This window comes from Styela clava, chromosome 3 (assembly GCF_964204865.1).
Source record: "Styela clava chromosome 3, kaStyClav1.hap1.2, whole genome shotgun sequence".
In the NCBI taxonomy this organism is placed as follows: domain Eukaryota; kingdom Metazoa; phylum Chordata; class Ascidiacea; order Stolidobranchia; family Styelidae; genus Styela; species Styela clava.
Genome location: NC_135252.1, coordinates 1,889,599 through 1,912,939, shown reverse-complemented (window position 1 = coordinate 1,912,939; position 23,341 = coordinate 1,889,599). Strand labels below are relative to the sequence as shown.

The 23,341-nt window shown below is 33.6% G+C and overlaps 1 protein-coding gene across 1 annotated transcript; it reads right to left on the bottom strand.

The window, feature by feature from the left end:
* Positions 1-1,608: 1,608 nt before the first annotated feature.
* LOC120342916 (uncharacterized) lies at positions 1,609-21,483 on the bottom strand. Its single transcript, XM_078110470.1, has 24 exons — positions 21,454-21,483; positions 18,655-18,707; positions 18,415-18,443; positions 18,113-18,141; positions 17,390-17,424; positions 17,147-17,190; positions 16,831-16,859; positions 16,099-16,133; positions 15,856-15,899; positions 15,540-15,568; positions 14,741-14,770; positions 13,896-13,932; positions 13,320-13,345; positions 12,424-12,452; positions 11,846-11,967; positions 10,147-10,169; positions 9,597-9,628; positions 9,294-9,364; positions 8,521-8,543; positions 7,949-7,980; positions 7,369-7,439; positions 6,739-6,811; positions 2,740-2,906; positions 1,609-2,440 (listed from the first exon to the last, which is right to left on the bottom strand). The coding sequence occupies exons 1-24, from the start codon at positions 21,481-21,483 to the stop codon at positions 2,310-2,312; spliced, it is 1,224 nt and encodes a 407-aa protein (XP_077966596.1). The 3' UTR covers positions 1,609-2,309.
* Between the last annotated feature and the right edge of the window lie 1,858 nt (positions 21,484-23,341).

Below are 23,341 nucleotides of genomic sequence, written 5' to 3'. Positions count from 1 at the left end.
GCTGACTACCATCTATTATTCATGGAAATTCTTTCAAAACGAATGACTACTAGAATGCATGTAGCAAAACATGTAATAGCATTATCCATATTGCTCGCAAAGCATTTATTGAGTCTGGGCTATTAATGAATAAAGCATTTCTGCTTGTAAAATATTTTTCAAGATTACATCACATATCAACCTCAACACCACTATTTGTACAAGTGGTTCCTAAATGAACTACGTACTTGCAGAATGAAACGACCTCTTACTGCAGCTATACAACCAGTATACAAGAGAACCACCAGAACTTCACCCAAGAATAACAGTTATTATGATAAAAGTGTTTTTCATGCCGATAGTGAATTTAAATTTTGTAACAGAAATGTATTTTTCCATAATTTTGACCTTATATCTGCCCACCCAGGATTTTCAAAAACGGGGGTTTCAAAACCAGAAATTCCCATTCCATTCGGAAACTATAACCATGATTATGCATTCGCTAAAAGAGACAACTTTTTTAGCATATACCGACTAAAATACCCTTTGTTGACATAAAAATATGAAAAAAAAATGCCCAATTATATTTAGTTTTGGTCTTTATATTTGCGATTATGCGATTCACTTCTACCATTTATTTATTTAGTTTCAAATACACAAAAGTATCATCAGAACATTCCCATGGACTAGCAGTGAAACTCTCAAGCGACATTTACAGAACAGCAATTACCAAAAATATCTTTACCGTTGATATAGACATCAACTGTAAGGGTCCAGAGTTGGATCAATATCCAATTATCATCATATGGCTATGTGTAAGCCATCCTATCTATGAGAATGACTGGCGCATTGCGACATGTTTTAAATATATATTTTTTTTATCTTACACTACGATAGAATAGGTCAATAAAGACCTGGACGCGGTTTCATCACTTTCAGTACCTGAATTTGACAGCCAAGGTAAAAAACTCATATAGAATTAGGTATTTTTGAAATTTAAAACTTTACAATCATGCCTTGTCGACAGATCACAGCATTGATTAATAAAAACAGCAGGATTTAAGAAAAACTTACCACTCTACAGGAAAATATTATTCTTTGAATTTTACCACATAGATACTTTGTGAGGATTAATTGTCATCTTGGAATTGAAAGACGTTGTTGTCTTTTTCATATCATGCAAGTGCTTTATTTATTATCAATACCATACAAAAATAATTTTAAATACATTCTGGTCTTTAGGGTGTAGATGTAATATATCTGCAAGAAAATATTATATTCATCAATGAAAAGTTGGAAAATAGTTGAAAATGAAATACTAAATCATACTTTAGTTCTGTCCAACAAAATTATGTTCATTTTCGCGACACACCCATTGGGAACCGCTGCTATAGACATTAACTGTAAATTTCCAAATATGGACCTTTCCCCCGACCCTTGACCCCCGGAATATTCTTCCTATACTTTATCATTGCAGAACTTTCAGGGCTATTCTAAGAGTGCTTATGCGAGTTGGCACCTGTGAAATGGGCTATGTGTTTTAAACCATCATTATGATTCATCGCATACAACAATCTGTTTTTTTAAATGTACCGGTAAAGAATTTTAGCCGACTCTATCACAGCTATTTCTACACTAATTTTTTATTATTGCAATTAAATTGAAACTCCTAGGAAGACAGAGTGATCATTGAATTATCTGATTTATATTTTTAAGTTTCTGAAACACAACTGAAAACTAACGAATAGAGCTCAAAAACGCAAAAACGAGGTAATGTTCGCAACCACGCTTGAAAATCTGTCTGAGTGAAAAAAGTGTCTGAGCGGATGCGAAAAGGGAGCATTGTTACGTCATTTTTTGTATCTTGCTGATTGGCCAATGTCACGAAGTAAACAAGGAAGTCTCGAGGAGAGGTCCATATGGCTCGGAGTTGGATCAATATCCAATCATCATGATATGGCTATGTGTTAGCCATCCTATCTATGATGACTGGCGCATTGTGACCTGTTCTAAATATATATCTTACACTATGATAGAATAGGTCAATAAATAGCTGGAAGTACTATCAACACTTCAAGTACCGGTACCTGAATTTGACAGCTAAGGTACAAAAACTCAAACTGGGTTGGATATATTTGAATTTTGAACCTTTACAAGCATGCCTTGTTGACAGATCACAGCATTGATTAATAAAAACAGCAGGATTTAAGAAAACTTACCACTCTACAGGAAAATTTAATTCTTTGAATTTTACCATAGATACTTTGTGGGGATTAAATGTCGTCTTGGAATTGGAAGACTTTGTTGTTTTTTTAATACTATGCAAGTGCTTAATTTATTCTCAATACCATAAAAAATAATAATATACTATACCTGGTTTGGTGTTTGGGTTTTTTCCTGATACAGTAGGTATCATCTGTGCGTCTGGAGTCATCACTGTCAGTGTGTAATATGTCGACAGCTGAATGAAATATATATATTCTATATAAGTTGCAATTATTTTATCTTTGGCAATGAAATTAAGCGCAGGTGTCAAACGTTTCGAGAGTTTTAGTGAAGTGAAAATTTGTAAATTTCAATAAGTCTCATGTTGACCGAAAATTCTCCATAGACAAATGAGGTTTTTTATTCTGGAGTCAAAATTTCCATCAACTCGAAATTTTTTTAGGAGAGTAGATTTTAAATGGTCCAGAATTTAGAGTTTTGAGTCGGGTACTCTGCTTGTAAAAAACAAAAATTTTTGCTATAAAACTGACTTACCGTTAGGTAAAGTGACAGTTGTCAACTCACTGACAGCTGATGACTCTGTGATAAATGATACCTCCCTGACAGATGACGACCCATTGATTGACGATAGGTCCGTGACAAACGGCACCTTAGTGACAATTGGCAACTTAGTGATGGTAGCAGATGGAGATAGATATTTTCTGCAAGAAATTATTATATTTATTGATGAAAAGATGGAAAATGGTTGAATATTTGACTTTATGATCAAAAATATTATTTGACTGCAGAATATCTAAAATGTTAAAAAGGAAAAATGCATAACTAGTACCACTATGAAAGCAAAAGAATGTCAATTAGTCAAAACATTCCATTTTGTCCCCAAATTTATGAATCTGCATTATTGAATATAAATCATTTGAGATGTATCCATACATGAGCAAACTTAGAAACCTTTTGGAACAATTGTAATCCTCTTTAATAACATAATATTTTGGCTAGTGGTCCCAACCTTCGTCTATTTTAGAACTTTTTTCCCATTTCTCACTGCATAAAAACTACTTTATTTATTATTGCAGCTTCATCGCTCTCTGACATTTGTAATGTTCACCGGTTGGGATTCATTTCAGACACTATATTATGTCAAAATCAACCCAATCAAAATACACATTAGTCCAGTGGTTCTTAACCTTTTTTGAATAATTTACCCCTTTATCAAACAAGGTTACAAGATTTACCCCCAATACATCTGATATTAAAAATTCGTCAGGTAAAATATAAATAGCTCTAAATTTAGATGCGAAGTCTCTCTCTCTCTCTCTTTCTTTTTTATACCCCGTCTTTGCCTCTGTATTGGGCTTCAGTTCGGTGTGAAAAATAAGAGAGTGGGGTTCGGTGGGAAAAGAGTGGTGTGGGAGGGGGAAAACGTATGCTGGGGGGATATTGAGGTGATAGAGAGTTGCGAAAATAGTTCGATTTTCCCACTCCGATCACAAAAAGCTTTCAAGATGATTTCTCCAATCGTATGTGCTTTTTGCACAGAACACTCTGGGGAATATAAAGACCATACTGAATAAGATACGTCAACTCAAAATATAAAAATTTGCTCTGATTAGGAGCGCAGCTAAGATTTAGACACAGAGTTAAAATCCAATCCCTTATGAGACAGTCGTCGCGGTTACGCGCTCGTTAAAAGACCCCACTTTTGCAGCCGACTTTCCTAATTTCCCTGACAATTATGAGAATCTAAAATATCTTTCTATAGTAATTTAAATGTGTTCAACGTAACTTGCAATTGTTTCTTCTTACGGCAAAAGAAAAACATTACTACTCTAAAGTCTAAATTACCAAGGTAATCTGTGAACATGAAAATATGAGATGAACTGCCCGATTATATTTAGCTTTGATTCTTTTTTTTCGATCTTGCGAACTCGCTATCGCCGTTAGAAAAGATCTGATCTAAATTCACATAAATTACAATTTAATTTAGGGCAATGAAAATACACATGAAATATATTAGTAAATCGAAAATACATATTCAACGCCTGGAAATCCTTTCCGGAAGGCTACTGAAGTTCCTTCGCCGCGAATACGCCAATTTCTCAGCAGGCACAATTGGCTGTATTTCATTCAATGTCATTGGCGCTATGGTTCCAACGCCGACTGAACATAATGTGTGCTACAGACACACGAATTTTCGCGATTCACAATGGATAAAGAGGCGTTTTTAATCGTCACCTGCCTCCTATGACGAAACTTCTATTGTTTTGGGTTTTATTCTTAGTGTTTTATATTGCCGCCTGTCAACCAATAAATTAGCGTTACTAATTAAATGATATACTTGAGCATATTCCCGCCGATGAACATAAGACATACTTATGTTGAAGGAAATATGTGATTTAGCGAGAATAAACACCGACGTTAAGGTGTCTACGACCAAAACAACAAGCCATGCTGACGAAAAATATCGGCGATTATAGTAAAATGCAATCGCACACGTTACTAACGATTTTTTAAGTCTTCCAAGTCTTTTAAAGGAGGGGGGTCAAAATTTAATGAAAAGAACTCGACTTATTTATGGGTGTTGGTTTTCAAATTCTTTGAAATAGGACCGCTATTAATAAATAATACGCTGACACTGATTTCTCGTAACAAAACAAGCAAATAGATATGTTTTGTGTTTGTTTAAAATATTTTTTACAATAACGAAATTTACCCCCAAGAATGAAGAAATTTACCCCCGGGGGTAAATTTTCCCCAGGTTAAGAAATGCTGCATTAGTCGGAACTAGTCAAAAAGGAAATCATTGTAAATGAACACACAGTAAAACCCAAAAAACATTTTTTTGAGAAACAAATATATTGATCTAAGACGCATCAACATTTGACAATTAAGCATAAATCTCAATCTCTTCATCATTAAATACTGTTTTTAGTATTTACCAACAAAACAAACAATTTTATAATGATTTAAAGTCTCAGTAGCTCAATCTCCTATATTTCTAAATGAGTGTCTGTGGCCTTAATTGAGAAATTTAAATCTTATAAATTTTCACTATTTCAGCTGCTATAATATTAGTATTTTTGTGGTATAATTGATATTAGTGCATTTTCAGCTCTTGGATTTTTTGCCAACAAAATTGGGAATTGTCCTAATGATCCCACTCTCATGTTTTTGTGTTAGTTTTATAAGGAATGAACATGAATGCTTACGATACTGTATTTTCAACCTAATAAGTCTTTTTTTTTTGTCTAATTTTTTTTGGGGGGGGCGTCTTGTTGGACGACTATTCTTACTTTCCTTCGATGGGTTCGGCTTATACTTCTCAAACATGATTTATGTGAGCTCAATATATGGGTTGATATATTTTATAACATATTCACGGAGGTCAAAGTTTCTGTCAATCAAGATTATTTAATTGACTTTGTAGCGCCAGCAGTTACTTATCTCATTCCTTTAAAAACATGGCATGCAGTAACTATCACACCATATCATGGGTTATTTCAGTTTATGTATTGTTCAAAATGATTAAAATTACCCCTTATTGGTAAAAATAATGCTGTGAATATTATTCTACCTGAAATAAACAAGACCTGGTTCCAACCATATAAAATTATTGATACATATTACTGACCCACTAAGACGAACTTTTTCTTCCCATCTTTTTGTCTTATTGGATGGCTATATGGAAAACCCTCTTTATCAGTGCTAAATTTAGGCTTAGCCTCTTAGATCTCTTTATTGGGAAATACGGTATTTGTTTTATGTGTGTCTTTTCCAATTTTATCAATCCCAAGAAATTCGAGAATTATATGGTGAAAATCACAGAAAATCTAGATTTTAAATCTGGCTCCGAAATAGCAACTCTGATATGAACACGAAGGCTAAAATGAAGTAGCAGAAGTATGCAATGTGCTCTAACACAGATTCCCACAAACTTTTGGGCCGTGAACCCTTGTTTGTAAATCTTGTTTTTGACGGACCCCCCATCTTATGCTGTATCATTGAACCTGAATCAATACATTCTAGGGCAATTCGATAGGATTATGATTAATTTGCCCCCGATATCTGGGATGTCGGTACTAATTGAACACTTAGAACGAATTTAATTCTGTATATTACTGGTGTAGTCTGACACAATTAACTTAATTTTTTTACTTCAATTGTTAAGGTTTTGTAACAATTATGATACGAGACTGTGTGAACTTATGTTTTATCTCGTTCATGAATGTCTATGTGACAGTGGATATACGTTAAAATGTATGTGTCAGATTTATAATATGTTGCGGACCCCTGTGCAGTTATCCCAGTCCGCAGACACTAGTTTGGGAATCCCTACTATAACATACATACAACTGATAGGAATTCTTCATAAATATTTCCGATTGTTTTGTATGAAAAAAGAAGTTAGGTAGTTCAACACCAATTCTCAAAGAATTATGTTTGACTAACGAGGTATCACTGTATACTAAAAACAACCCAATTACCAACTCATTACTGAAATCAGTGAAAAAACAAAGTAATATAAATGAATACCTGACATATGATGGCCAATCCACTCTGCAAACAAGTTCCAATTCGTCATTAATTTTTTTTCCTTGCAGTACCGCTGTGAAAAATTTAAAATTGAATAGGTTTTTGGTTTCAAAATTGTGGTTCACATTCAATTCCAAATAGTGTGAACTTCACTGTGTTATTTACACGATTTAGTCATAACTTTAGTAATGCAAATTTTCATAAATTATTACTGATAAACGAATATCAGAGTAAATGAACATATAGAGAAATATCATATTGAATGTATCCAATTTCAACCATATTTGAGGAATTGATTTATATTTGACATCACATGAGGGACAGCCTGGTCAAAAAGATTTCGAGGGTGCAATGGCAGTTAAAGTGTTGAATTTAACGACGTGGGAAAAAATTGGGTAGGTAATACAGAACCAGGAAGTTTGTGGTCTTTCAGAAAACAGTAGTCCCTCACACATTCTTAGATATCAGTGGATGCTTGCTCTGTGACCTTTATTTGTGATTACCAAAGGCTGAACTTTAGATTCGAGTTACACATATTTTTGTAATATTTGTGAGTTCAACTGGCAAAATGTTTTTCCTTTCACTTCATCAAATCGGTAAATTTTATGTCCTTATATTGAAAATACTTACGTTGAAAATTGGCTCGTTCCAACATTTGTCTCACGGTGGGTTTGTGAATTTTTGGTGCAGCTGCGCTGTTACTGCAAAGAAGCATTAGATAATAATGACTATACATTTTTAATCACCAAGGTGGAGTATTAAGTTTGCTAACTTGAATTCTGAAATTTGTTTCTCAGTTTTCAGTGCAAATGATCAAATAAAACATATTACTAATTAACTGAGGTGCATATCAGATGTATGTACTCAAGTATAGCTTGGTGGTTCTTATCAAGGATGATTAACTTATTAGCTAGTTTTGTTAGCACTGATAAAAATAGCTAGAGTGAAGTTCCATCTAACTAAAATACATTGTAATTATATTATTTGCTTTGGCCTTGCAAGATCACTTATAAACATTTGTCCTGCGATACTTGAAAACTTATGTGAACATCAGAAAGCAATTTTTTTTCAATAGAGTTTTCCAACTTTTCCCAAAGAAAAGTTTCCTACTTTTGTCTACTAGATGTTTTTGTCTCGTAAACCAAAAAAATATATATCTGAATCGCTTTTCCTTCCCAAATTTCTCTAAGAGGTTATATGAAATCTTTACCTTGAGTCATGCTGTATGAAACTGTTTTGCTTCTGAAAATCAAGTACAAATAAAATTTAACTACATACCAACAGATATGAAGCACAGCTGCAAATTTACTATTATGGTAATCTTCTTGAACAAAATTCCAATACTGAGTACTAAATGTGACCTGAATTTTTTCTTATCCAAACAAATTATTTAAATAAAAACTAAGCATCAACCAATACAAACAAATCCTAGACAGATATTCATATATAAATTTACTATTTAGTTCATTTAATTTTTCAAAAAACAGAGAACATGTAGAATCACCATTTACCTTAAAGACTAGTTTCTGGACTCATGCTTATTGCTCACAATGACAATTTCAGTAAATGTGAATGCACTGAAGTATCGGTTGAAACAACAATTTAACGTAGAAAATATGTAATATTTGTCTCATTGAAAAACTTGGGACTACATTTGGCACAAGTGGGCAGAGCAATAGGATAAACGTTGGGGTTCAAATCTTGCTAGAAATTTCAAGAGTTTTTTATATCTTCAAAATAGAAAATATCAATTTAGATGAATTAGATGTTTTATAAACTCACCGGTATAGATGTTTTCTTGTATCCTGTAAACAAATACCAAAACAGAGGAACAATGATTACTGTTATGCAGATAAACAATAGTGGAAAGTAATACCTATTCTGGTAGTTGAAGTTTTACATTCAACTGTTGAATTGAATCAAATATTATCACACATTCTATGTAAACGCCATTCTCCCTTTGGTTTTAAATATAAAATTCTTACTACCAATGTATATTTCAGTCTAATACTGGGAAACATTTTTGCTAATGGGCCATACAACCAACTTGAGACATCTAGCTGGGCCACACAAAATATTAATTTTCTCCATGCTCACAAGTCACAACGAATTGAAAAATTCTAAAAATGAAAAAGGCTATCACTTAGCCTTACAGTAATAAAGGCATCAGTCAAAACCACGAAAGATTTCACGTAGTGACAAGAGCAAATACTATTCTGTTTTCATACCAATGTGAGCTGAGCGTCTTTCTAAGCACAAACTGTCGAGCGTAGACAAGAGTCATACTATATGGCTTACCTCAACGCTCATTTCAATATGAGTGTTGAGTGGAAATTGATGCACAAACTTTATTTGTAATTACCATGAACTGAACTTCAGTTTAGAGTTAAACACACTTATATTTCGGGGGAAATCCAGCTGGGGGCGGGAGGATTTTGCGGTCTACGAGAGTCAACACACATATTTGTAATATTTGTGAGTTCAACTGGCAAAATGTTTTTCCTTTCACTTCATCAAATTGGTAAATTTTATGTCCTTATATTGAAAATACTTACGTTGAAAATTGGCTCGTTCCAACATTTGTCTCACGGTGGGTTGGTTGCTTTTTGGTGCAGCTGCCCTGTTACTGCAAAGAAGCATTAGATAATAATGACTATACATTTTTAATCACCAAGGTGGAGTATTAAGTTTGCTAACTTGAATTCTGAAATGTGTTTCTTAATTTTCAGTGTAAATGATAAAATAAAACATATCAGTCATACTAATTTACTGTCATAACTAATTTTAACCAAAAAAATATATATCTGAATCGCTTTTCCTTCCCAAATTTCTCTAAGAGGTTTTATGAAAAACTTTACCTTGAGTCATGCCGTATTGAACTGTTTTGCTTCTGAAAATCAAGTACAAATAAAATTTAACTACATACCAACAGATATGAAGCACAGCTGCAAAATTTACTATTATGGTAATCTTCTTGAACAAAATTCCAATACTGAGTACTAAATGTGACCTGAATTTTTTCTTATCCAAACAAATCATTTAAATAAAAACTAAGCATCATCCAATACAAACAAACCCTAGTCAGATATTCATATATAAATTTACTATTTTTCAAAAAACAGAGAACATGTAGAATCACCATTCACTAGTTTCTGGACTCATGCTTATTGCTCACAATGACAATTTCAGTAAATGTGAATGCACTGAAGTATCGGTTGAATCAACAATTTAACGTAGAAAATATGTAAAATTTGTCTCATTGAAAAACTTGGGACTACATTTGGCACAAGTGGGCAGAACAATAGGATAAACTTTGGGGTTCAAATCTTGCTAGAAATTTCAAGATTTTTTTATGTCTTCAGAATAGAAAATATCAATTTAGATGAATTAGATGTTTTATAAACTCACCGGTATAGATGTTTTCTTGTATTCTGTAACCAAATAGCAAATCAGAGGAACAATGATTACTGTTATGCAGATAAACAATTGTGAAAAGTAATACCTATACTGGTAGTTGAAGTTTTACATTCAACTGTTGAATTGAATCAAATAGTATCACACTTTCTATGTAAACACCATTCTCCCTTTGGTTTTAAATATAAAATTCTTACTACCAATGTATATTTCAGTCTAACACTGGGAAACATTTTTGCTGATGGGCCTACAACCAACTTGAGACATCTAGCTGGGCCACACAATATATTAATTTTTTCCATGCTCACAACAAATTGAAAAATTCTAAAAATGAAAAAGGCTATCACTTAGCCTTACAGTAATAAAGGCATCAGGCAAAACCACGAAAGATTTGACATAGTGACAAGAGCAAATACTATTCTGTTTTCATACTAATGTGAGCTGAGTGCCTTTCTAAACACAAACTGTCGTTTTAGAATGTTATGCTAAAATCTGAGTGTAGACAAGGGTCATACTATATGGCCTACTTCAACGCTTATTCCAATATAAGTGTTGAGTGGAAATTGATGCACAAACTTTATTTGTAATTACCATGAACTGAACTTCAGTTTAGAGTTACACACACTTACATTTCGGGGACCAGCCAGCTGGGGGTGGGAGGATTTTGCGGTCTACGAGGGTCAACACTGTTTTGAGAAAGTGAGACAGGTAAATAATTTATTCTATGAGAATTTCTCCAAAATTTCAAGCGAATATTATTTTGGTCATGTAGAAATACCAAAATTGATTTGTTTTAGTATCAGTATTATAACTCAATTTGAGTTGCATTATTAATCAATTATCAGTTTCATAAATATCCGCATCTGGTTATTGAATTGATAATAATGTTTCATTCAAATTAGGACCCTAATTTACAAACTGTGATATGGAAGGTCAAATCCTACGAGGAAGATAAAAATCAGAATACAATTAATTTGTGTTGTGAAATTCGAATTAGTGTTGGAAATATTCGAATTATTCTGTTGAAAAAAGTGAATTTTGCCCACCACTAATCACTGCGGGTGTCAAGACTTATTGAATGACAATCAAAATATCCACTTGATTCAGCATTAACTCTATCAATGATTTAACATTTGATCGATGCTACATGCGAGCTTGTTTTGTGCATATAAATTTAAGAAGATAAGTTTAAGAACCATTGGCATACATCATTCGTTTATTCTTTATATTCATTTTGTTTCTAGGTTGTCAAGATTCTACTAGGTTCTTGTTGTATTTCGTGTTCAATAATCACGTTTGTGCAAAACATCGATCGGTGTGTAAATATTTCACACTGGGCATATAGCGGTCGAGAGTGTGCGGCTACATATGTCTCTCTGACAAATAGTTAGTTTCCTCATAAAACGACGAAGAGCGGATGATTAGTGGATGTTTATCGAAGTCTGGCACAGGGCAGCCATCTGAACGTAAATCTTGAATTTTGCTGTAAATGACGCAAAATTTTTGGTTCTGTTAAATGCCATACAGCGTTGTTAATTGCACTTTTGGCGAACCGTTTCAAATTCTATGTAAACCCCCTTAAAAAAATCCTGGCTGCGCTCTTTGCACAATATTTGTGTGTTCAACTGGCAAAGAATTTTTCTTTTGGGATTGAAGTGGTAAAGTTACATGTCCCCTTATTGAAAATACTTACTTTTAGAATTTCTTTTGTTTGATTGATTTATAATGTCATTCCAAATTCTATTTTCATTAAGATTTGAGTGTTTGATATTCCTTTTCCGAACCATGACTCTTCGTGTTGGAGGTGGTCGAAAACTGCAAGGAAAATTATAACAATTAGAAAAATGCAAATGCATAAAAAATGGTGAACAAGAGCTGTTATTATAATGACTATATAATTTTACCCACCAAGATGAGATATTAATTTGGCTAATTAATTTTGGAATGTTGATCTTAATAAGTTTCAGTGAAATGATGAAATAAAATATATTAGTCATACTAATTAACTGAGGTGCATATCCGAGCACTCGAGTCTAGTAGTGTTATTTTAGAATTGACTGGATAGCCTGGTGGTTCTTATCTAGGATGAGTAGCTTGTTAACCAGTTTTGTTACATTTAAAATTTTTTTTACTATTACTTGATATTTTTGTCAAATAAACTATATATTTCAAACTCTGGTCTATCCAATATTTCTTTAAGTGCATATGCCTCTATCACTCTTGATATACAACATGGAATATTCTGATTTTAATTAAATAAAAATATTTCACCTTGAGTCATGGTTCGGATCGATTTGGTTCTGAAAAGTAAATACAAAGAAAATTTAACTACATACCAACAGGGATGAAGCACAGTTACAATGTACTATTAGAAGAACATTCTTGAATAAAATTCCAACACTAACCTGAAATTTATCTCTTTATACAAATAAACTAAGCCTACATACACACAAACTTTATATTGACCCGGGCTTAAAACATTGTATATAAGTCACTATTTAGTTCATTCAACTTTTAAAAACTGTAAAAAATAAAATAATTTCTGTATCTATTTCCATATCAGTTGCTGCTTCTATATGGCCACATTCGGGTAATGAATAGCTGAGATTTGAACATTTAGAACAGAGGTCGGCAACCTATGGCCCGGGGGCCGGATCCGGCCCGCACAGCAATATAATCCGGCCCGCGATGCTTCACTGAATTATAGTAACAGGACAGCTGTTTTGACAATTATATTCTTTACGTGACAAAATTTATTTTGGGACACGTGCAGACAAAATTATATTATTATAACCTAAAAAGTATATAATTCACAATTACGAGTTTAATGAGCCTATAATTTAAATATAATTAGCCAAATGGCAACAAAAGGCAGAAAAGTTTATGCTAAGTGCAAATGGTTTAATGGAGCAGAAAATATTCGAATTGTCAGTCTTCGCGCGCTGCTCAAAATTTAACTTCTCATCTGTGTGAAAAAGTGTGATTCATTGGGAATCTGTTCGGTTTTATACTTTCTAAAAATATGTGCGGCCCGCCAATGACTTGCAACCTCTAATTTGGCCCGCGAGCGATAAAAGGTTGCCGACCCCTGATTTAGAATATCGGAAAAAACTAGATAAGTGAAAAATAAGAAACAAAGTATTTTGCTATGTTATCTTGGTACTTACTTGGTATGTCCTTTTTGTTGCAGCACCTATCATGTCAAAAAAAGGTAATGAAGTTTTATGGTATCCTGATGTAAAATTCCCAAGTCTCAAGTCTTGACACAGATTGTATCTTTGTATGATAGGGTAGAACTTAGAAAGTTTCAATTTACAGTATTATAAAAAATGCTCTTATCATACTACTGCTACATTTCTGAAACCGCAATTTCCAAAACATACAAGGTGAATTCAGTCTAATGTTGAATGCTTAACCAATGATAAAATCTTCAACTTTGTAACTATGGTTGCAGAAGACTAACTAACACATATGCTTCCTCTATGCCTTTACACTGGTGGTCTATGTATGCCTATAATACAAGTACGACATGACAAAAATAAGGATATCATTTTATTTGACATCAACAAAAATACTGGGTTAGTGTGCGACAAGACTCTTAGGACACATAAAGTGGAAGCTATATTCTCAAATAGTCATAAATGCAATATCTGTCCAAAAACATACAATATGTTTTCAGGTGGTATATTTATTGATGCTTCCACAATCACAATAAAATTCATTAACACAAAACAAAAACTTACGTTTGGTATATTTCATTTCACTGCATTCAGATGACAGCTAAAATAAAAATAATAAAATACTTATCGTTATTGTATATAAATCTCATAACTGCACATCAAAAAATTGTGAGTGGTCAAATTGTGTCGGACTGATGAAGACACAATTTATCTTTTTTCACATTTAGATTGGGTTTCAAAGCACGATGAATAGGAAAATGTGAGACGATCCCCCTTCCTTCCCAAAAAAAAGTTTTAAAGACAGCATAACATTGGCACAAATCATCATTCAGATATAATCAAACACAAACAGAAATTAAATTGTTGTATAAGTTTTCTTTACTTGCACAGAAGTAATTAAATAATTGATGGGTTCTGTTTTATTGGGTCACCTGGTACTTAAATAAACATTAAACTAGATCAGGTACATTATTATGTTCTACATTATTTTGAATCACTGAAGTCGATTTTTCGAATCCAGATTTTTATAGATAAAGGTGTGAGTCAAAATTTGGAACGAAACTGAAAAACCATTTTATCAACATTTCAAAAATTTGCAACATATCGGTACTCTAATAAAAAGTTATCATTTATCAAATGTTAATCCGGTCAAAATTTAGTTATCTTGAAGTTAGGAGCTTGAGTCAGATTCTTTGAATCAAATTCTTATTTTTTGTTTAACCTGGGTCTGAGAGACACAGAAGCCTGGAATTAGTATTCACATGAAACCTTCTAATTCTACATGTAAATACTAAAGGTTAGAACATTCAGAACACACAATCATGAGTTAAAACTATTTTGTCATAAAAAAATGTTTTCAAATTTGGCTTCAAAATATTTTATTGACTTAAACCATTATGCAGACATACCTCATCAGCACGTCTCTTCACGCCTTGGTTCTGAAAATCAAGTACACACTCTGGTCAAATGTTAGGCTACTGATACATTTAGATATAATCATTCACAAACAGCAGTAAGAGTGTCGTTTAGGTTCTTCTTTTGTGCAGAAATAATCAGAAAATTGATGTGTTATATTTATTGCATCACCTGGGCAAATGATTCAAATTTATCAAGTGGGTTTCATGCAAGATTACTAAAACTAAAGCATATCAGTTGATACTGCTATAAAAGCATTGGGCTAAACTGTGTTGGTATCGCAACATCTCTGATGCAAGTCATATATACACCACCTCACCGGGGATGTAATAAATTGGGTAAAATAAGGAGCTTTTCGACATAGTGACTCCTTACATCAGTGGTTCTCAAACGGAGCGGTGCAAACAATTTTTAGGGGATGGGACGCTAATTAAATTAGAAAATATTTGTTAAATTTGATCTTGCGTGTCTTATATTGGATATTTACATTTATCTATTTTTTAGAGATCACATAAAGCTGTTGTGCTTGTCTTTTTATTATCCTTAGCGTGGGGCATGTTCCAGAGTTCAACTTCATGCTGTTAGTTCACAGATTCTGGAATAAACTTCGCATTTCTATCTGTTATTGGTAGCTCATAGTTAGCTGGTTATTTTTGAGGTGGGGCGCGAGACTTCACAAATTCTAAAAACTGGCACGACTTGATAAGTTTAAGAAGCACTGCCTTACATATTGTTAGATATCAGTGGCTACCTGTACATTCATGGTGAATGAGAGTCATAAAAAAAACTTACTGTTAAACTCATTCGTTCAAGACAGACAACTGAAAAACAATAAAAAATTTAAATATATTGTAATTTTACAAGCACTGATTTTTGCAATTGATCTTGATGAACTTAAAAAAATGACTTGACGAATAGCAGCATTTATGAACATGTATGATGAGTTCAATTGGTGATACTAATTATCACCACACTAAATCCATACAGCCATACGTAAATGAAATATATAATATGTCAGAATATTGTGTTTAATAATTCCACTAGCTACTGCTATGATATGCAAAAAATGGTTGAAGTCAAGTTTTTTTTAATAATAGTAAAAACATACCTGGTGACTTTAGAAGCTTTATATCAAATGTCCCTCCCTTTTTTCTAAAAAGAATACAAATTTTCAATGGAATTTTAAAATGGAAAGTTATTCAAATATTGCTCATTGATATTTCAGAATGGGTTACTGTTTCTTTTGAAAAATTGGGAGAGTGATTTGACTTGACATCTTCTCCTTATACCATCTGACAACATTTGTCTCATCATTCCCAAGCCAAGTAATCTATTCATTTACTCAATTTACCTCCTCATTCTATCTCCCTTCTCATCCTCTTTCACCTAAAATTGTTCAATATTTTAAAAACAATCAAAAATAGACATTTTTGCGATTCTAACTGCAGATAACTTATTAATCAGGTATTCCTATTCTCTTGAAAATGAAAAACTGTTACAGAACATCCTGGTCCTACAGTCGCTAAAATACATGGAAATTATATAATCAAATATTTTCAATATAGTCAATTCTTCATTCCACAAATAACCCAGTAGCCACTGAACTTCACCTGGGTTGCAATGAATTGGGTAAAATAATAATCTTTTCAAAACATAGTAACTCCTCACATCAGTGGTCTACAAAAGGTCGGGTGCAAACAATTTTCAGGGGGGTGACGCTAATTCAAATAGAAAATATTTGTTAAATTTGATCTGGACCGTCTTATATTGGATATTTACATTTCTCTATTTTTAGAGATTACATAAAGCTGTTGTGCTTGTTATTTTATTATCCTTAGTGTGGGGCATGTTTCAGAGTTCAACTTCATGCTGTTAGTTCCCAGATTCTAGAACAAACTTCACCTTACTATCTGTTATTGTTAGCTCATAGTTAGCTGGTTATTTTTGAGGTGGGGCGCAAGACTTAACAAATTGTAAAAACTGGCACGACTTGATAAGTTTAAGAAGCACTGTCTTACATATTGATAGATATCAGTGGCTACCTGTACATTCATGGTGATTGGGAGTCATAAAAAAAACTTACTGTTAAACTCATTCGTTCAAGAAGGACAACTGAAAAACAATAAAAATTTTAAATATATTGTAATTTTACAAGCACTGATTTCTGCAATTGATCTTTATGAACTTAAAAAAATGACTTGACGAATAGCAGCATTTATGAACATGTATGGTGAGTTCAATTGGTAACACTAATTATCACTACACTGAATCCATACAGCCATACGTAAATGAAATATATAATATGTCGGAATATTGTGTTTAATAATTCCACTAGCTACTGCTATGATATGCAAAAAATGGTTGAAGTCAAGTTTTTTTTGATAATAGTAAAAACATACCTGGTGACTTTAGAAGCTTTATATCAAATGTCCCTCCCTTTTTTCTAAAAAGAATACAAATTTTCAATGGAATTTTAAAATGAAAAGTTATTCAAATATTGTTCATTGATATTTCAGAATGGGTTACTGTTTCTTTTGAAAAATTGGGAGAGCGATTTGACTTGACATCTTCTCCTTATACCATCTGACAACATTTGTCTCATCATTCCCAAGCCAAGTAATTTATTTATTCAATCAATTTACCTCCTCATTCTATCTCCCTTCTCATCCTCCTTCACCTGAAAATGTTCAATATTTTAAAAACAATCAAAAATAGACATTTTTGCGATTCTAAGTGCAGATAACTCATTAATCAGGTATTTCTATTCTCTTGAAAATTAAAAACAGTTACAGAACATCCCGGTCCTACAGTCGCTAAAATACATGAAAATAATATAATCAAATATTTTCAATATAGTCAATTCTTCATTCCACAAATAACCCAGTAGCCACTGAACCTCACCTGGGTTGCAACGAATTGGGTAAAATAATGATCTTTTCAAAACATAGTAACTCCTCACATCAGTGGTTTTCAAAAGGTCGGGTGCAAACAATTTTTAGGGGGGGTGACGCTAATTGAAATAGAAAATATTTGTTAAATTTGATCTTGAATGCCTTATATTGGATATTTACATTTCTCTTTTTTTAGAGATTGCATAAAGCGGTTGTGCTTGTCTTTTTATTATCCTTAGCGTGGGGCATGTTTTAGAGTTTCATGCTGTTAGTTCACAGATTCTAGAACAAACTTGCCTTACTATATGTTATTGGTAGCTCATAGTTAGCTGGTTATTTTTGAGGTGGGGCACGAGACTTCACAAATTCCAAAAAATGACACAACATAGGTTTATGAAGCACTGTCTTACATATATTTAGATATCAGTGGCTACTGGTACATTTATGATAAATGCAAAAATAAAAAAAACTTACTGTCAAATTTATTCCCTCATGCACGACAGCTGAAAAACAATAGAAATTTTGAATATATTGTAATTTGACAAGCACTGATTTCTGCAATTGATCTTGATTAACCCAAAAAAATGACTTGACAAATAGCAGCATTTATGAACATGTAAAGAGTTTAATTGGTAACACCACACTGAATCCATACAGCCATACGTAAACGAAATATATAATATGTTGGAATATTGTGTTTAATAGTTCCAATAGCTACTGCTATAAAATGCAAAAAATGGTTGAAGTCAAGTTTGTATTTATAATAATAAACATACCTGGTGTTTTCAAAACATTCTTTCTTTCCCTAAGAAGAATACAAATTTTCAATGGAATTTCAAAATGGAAACATTCAAATATTCAAAGATTGTTCATCGATATTTCAGAATCAAATGGGATACCGTTTTTTGGGGGGAAATTGGGAGAGTGATTTGACTTGTCACCCTCTCCTTATACCATCTGACAACATTTGTCTCATCATTCCCAAGCCAAGTAATCTATTTATTTAATCAATTTACCTCCTCATTCTAACCCTCTTCTCTTCTTCCCTCCGCCTTCTCCTTTCCTTCACCTGAAAAAGTTTTATATTTCAAAATCATGCAAAATACACAAACATTGATGCGATTTCAAATGCAGATAAATAACTTATTATTCCTATTTCTTCAAAAATGAAAAATGATTAAGTGCGAATAACCCAGTAGCCACTGAACCATGATTGTGAAGTTTTACATTGTTTCACAGCAATGGAGTCAGAATCAATTTAGAAATTCAGATTTTTGAAAGGTTGTGAGTCAAAATTTTGAACAAAACTGAAAAGCCACTGCAGCACTAACAGACTAACCATTACCATTTTGCCATTTTAAAAATTTTCAAAGTAATCTAATGAAAAAAATTATTTATCTGTTTATCCAGTCGAAATTTGGTTATTTGGAATTAGGAGCTTGAGTCAGTCAGTCAGAATCCTGATTATTTATTTTTTTTTAACCTGGATCTGACAGCCAGAGTTCTGCAGTCGTTTTACTGAAAGACACAGGCAGATGTACTGGATGAAAACTTCTAATTTTACATGTAAATATTAAAGATCATCAGCCAAAACTGTTTTATCATACAATCAAAAAATATATAAATCAATGAAAACGAATAGCTAAAATCAGCTTTCAGATTAAAATTCCTGAGCAAGTTAAAAGTAATTTACCTAATTTAAATGCTGAACTTTTTTTAATAGGGTTAATACAAGTCGTACATAAATCTAAAGGTACTCCTGAAGTATGCGCACCAAAATGTCGCATAACCTGAACCCTAACCTGGTACACAACCTGAGTTCAGGTTGTGCGCCATCTTGGTGCGCATACTTCAGGAGGTCCAATCTAAATTTCAAACATAAATTATATATACTAAAGCTGTAAATTTGACACTTGACAAACATATTAATAAATAAGGGGTCGAATCATTTCCCTTTTGACATTTTTGGAAAACTTAAAAGGCCTCTAATAACGTGCGCGATTGCATTTTGTTACAATCGCCGATTTTTTTCGTCAGCATGGCGTGTTTTTGAACCTTTAAACATCTTTACGCCGGTGTTTATTATATATACATGTATTGTTACACAATGACGACGTTATTCGCTTTTTTGTTCTGGTGGGGGATTATGAATGTGAAAAACATGTTACCATATTATAGTCATCCGGACAAAATGCTAAAAATAATATTTGATAAAGAAGTAAATCCGCAACTCAAATTTCTTGATTGGAAAGCGGCATTCTAAAATATTAAAACTGAAACTTAAAATGCAAGATAACACGTTTGGTTTCAGCAGACTCATCTCAGATTGAAAACGCTTTTTTAGACATTGTAAATCACAAAACTTGGTGTTATGTTAGGTTTTCATCGTAGTAACTGCGAAATCGAAACACAGTCAATTGTGCGCGCGATGTACGTTTTTTCCCCATTACCGACGGAGTCGCACGCAATCAAGTGTGCGCGCGATCCGCGATATACCTTTTTTTCATTCTGAAACTACCGACGGAGCCGAATGCAATAAAATAAATTTCAATTGTTCGTATTTTGCCCAGACATTGTAATTTTTTAAACGGCGATATCTTGCTTAAAAATAATCTCAATTGCGAAAGAAGAAATCAAGTTTGACAAATCCCAAGATCGCAAAAATACGACTCCAATTTATTTATAGTTGGCAGTTTATCACATATTTTATGCTATTTTAGAATAGTATTCTTTCATTTTAGTAATCCTAATAGTAATCTCGAATCAAACGTGAGTAACGATGAGCACAATTACATTATAACGACGAGACAAGTTAAATGGTCGCATCGGTCATGGATTAAATACTCTACGCAACAGAAATCTCGTTATCCGTTTTTTCATTCGCGAAGAATGTTGCGGGAATTTCCGATTCCAATTTTGAACCACCTCACTTTTAAGAATCCTGGCTGCGCTCCTGCTTAATAATATAATGCCATTTTTTTTTTAATTCCGCTTCTTTTCCATATTTCGAGGCTATATTGTTGTCAGATTTTATCAAAGCCGTTATTGCTGCTTTGAACAGTTACAAAATTAGTCAGTATTTTGAAAAGTAATCGAATAGCTCGCAGAGCCCCTGGGTTTCTTTCGCGGAGCCCTGGGGCTCCGTACGGAGCACTTTGAGAACCTATGACATAGATCAGCGTTTCCCAAACTGTGTTCCGCGAGCGTCTTCGAAGTGTTCCGTGAAAAAAGAATGGTCGCCATGGCAATCTATGGAACGTGGAGTTGCCGCCCAACTGACCGGAAATATTGCGTCACCGTCGGTCTAAAGTGGACCAATTAGGGTGAGGTAGTGGAGTTTTTGATAACCGTCGCTATTCTTCCTTCATCTTTGACTGGTTTTACTTTACAATAATTTCTTATTTGGCCAAACTCTATTCAATACATAAATAAACTGCAGCAAGTACTTCTATCTCCATTAGAGGCAAACACTATGTAATAGAAAGTAAACGACATAGAATGGTAAAATGAATGAATTGATTTATATGCACAGTATTTAAATTAATCAACAATAAAACATTCATAAGAATCAATATGCAAAATATTCAGTCATTTTTTAGGTATGTTTAACACAATTCTGTTAGTTCTCGCGGCGCATTTGGCAACTCGCCACTAGATTAAGTAGCGGTTACATTACTGCATTACACCGTTTTTCTTCTATCAATTTTATCTTATCAACTAGTGTTCCGCGAGGCGAGATGAAAAGTGCAAGTGTTCCATGAACGAAAAAGTTTGGGAAACGCTGACATAGACTATACATGCGGACATACACATACCTCTTCCACAATTTCTCTGCCTCTCGCCATTATCTGATTATCCAATTTAGCTATTTATATAGTACGGTAGTATGATAAGCTATACAAAAAAAGTTCATACGAAATTAACAATTAAAAACTATCAACTATACAAATTGAAACCGGCAGTCCGACAGTCTGACATGGGTGAAATTTTTTCGAAAATCTAACAGAACCCAAGGATATTGGCACCATGGATTATATAGTACGGTAGTATGATAAACTATACAAAAAAAGTTCATACGAAATTAACAATTAAAAACTATCAACTATACAAATTGAAACCGGCAGTCCGACAGTCTGACATGGGTGAAATTTTTTCGAAAATCTAACAGAACCCAAGGATATTGGCACCATGGATTTATACAATTATACACCATACGGTACCTAAATTTCAGAAATACAAAACTGACAGACTAACAATTAGTCCAAGCTAAAACTAGCTGGTCTAAATGATCACCGCCATAACTGAAAACCACCCGACTGATTGAAAAGGATCGCCACGTGTCGAAGGTGGGGAAAAAAAAACGTTTCCCGGGGAAATAATGTTGTGTGGCGGGAAATTGTTTCATTGTTACGTCACAAAATAGCTTTAACCAAAATGCTGAGTGGAAACCGAGAGATATTTTTGCAACACAGTGTAATATCTGCGCGATGCTATCCAATTCCATTTTTGGTTGCTGAACTCACGTTTCCCCTTAAGTGCAAATGCTTGCCCTTTGGCCCGTTTTGTCTAAATTGAGGAAAGCGTGAATTATCTTCGACCTTGTCACTAACAGACTAACTACGACTAGTGGTTCTCAACCTTTTTTAGTTTTTTGACGGTTAAATTTCAGAATTCAATTTGCATAATGGTGAACATTCAAAATTAACTCAAAAGTTGATAAAATAAAAATATGTACTTACGGAATAATTACAACAAAAGTCTGGAAATAAAAATGCGACAATTCAATTAGATCGGGAATGCGCTACTGACTTTAAAACGCGGCCTAATGAAGTTTTTGCAGAGAGTGGACTAAAACACGATTTATCTGCTTTGTCCTGATATAACGATGAAAAGATTTTCACACATAATATTAAATCAAAAGTAATTTAATGGCTTTGGCACTGATCTCAGGACTAAGAACGCGGAGGTGGTACTTTTTCACTGTTAACAGCAATAGTTAAACCGAGCTGGAAGGATTTATTATCATACTTCCCAATCAAGTGTCTTTTTGCTTGTTTCAGCGTAGTCTGCATGTATCTCAAGCTATGTTGTAAATTTAAAGTATGAGTTTCTCCTTGTGTCCTGTTAACAACACGAACTTTCTGCGTGGATTCGCAGGTGTGAATCCCATGCAGGGATGGTTATGTACAAGAGGATTGCTGGACTCCTCGTCGCCTTGGGATGGTTCACGTAACCGCTGGTCGGTTACGACTCCTCCACCACCAAGTCAATGCTTCTGAAAACAAATACCTAACTAATCCCATACACGATGTGGAATGGTAACCGGACGAGAGGCCGTGGGTCGCCATATGGTTAAGCCGTATTATCGGCTTTCTTCTCCCCAGGGTAAATATGTAAATCCTATCGTATCCTAACTTGATTTTTACAGCTGGGTAAACCCTGCCGAAATTGAACGCAAATTAGTATGTCCCGTTGATGACGTATGGACTGAGATCTCGTTGGCGTAATTTTCCATTAGGTCAAAGGCAAATACTGAATTATAGAGTTCAGTGTACTTATTTTGGACCGTGTGCTAGTTATATTGGGCGGCGCATTTGGAAAACGCTGCAGGTAAATACATACCAATATTTAATAGCGATCGGAGACCGCCGACTTGATGATCGTTCGCAGCGACGTAAGTTAGGGGATCCCCCAAAACAGAAA

Bases quoted from the DNA above. Each gene is read 5' to 3' on its own strand.
- LOC120342916 (XM_078110470.1), bottom strand. From the start codon at position 21,483: ATGGCGAGAGGCAGAGAAATTGTGGAAGAG. The intron at 18,444-18,654 runs GTAAATTGATTA...TATTCTTCTTAG, and splicing joins AAGAGGGTTAGAATGAGGAG to GGAAAGAAAGAATGTTTTGA. The intron at 14,771-15,539 runs GTAAGTTTTTTT...CTTGATTTTCAG, and splicing joins TTGAACGAATGAGTTTAACA to AACCAAGGCGTGAAGAGACG.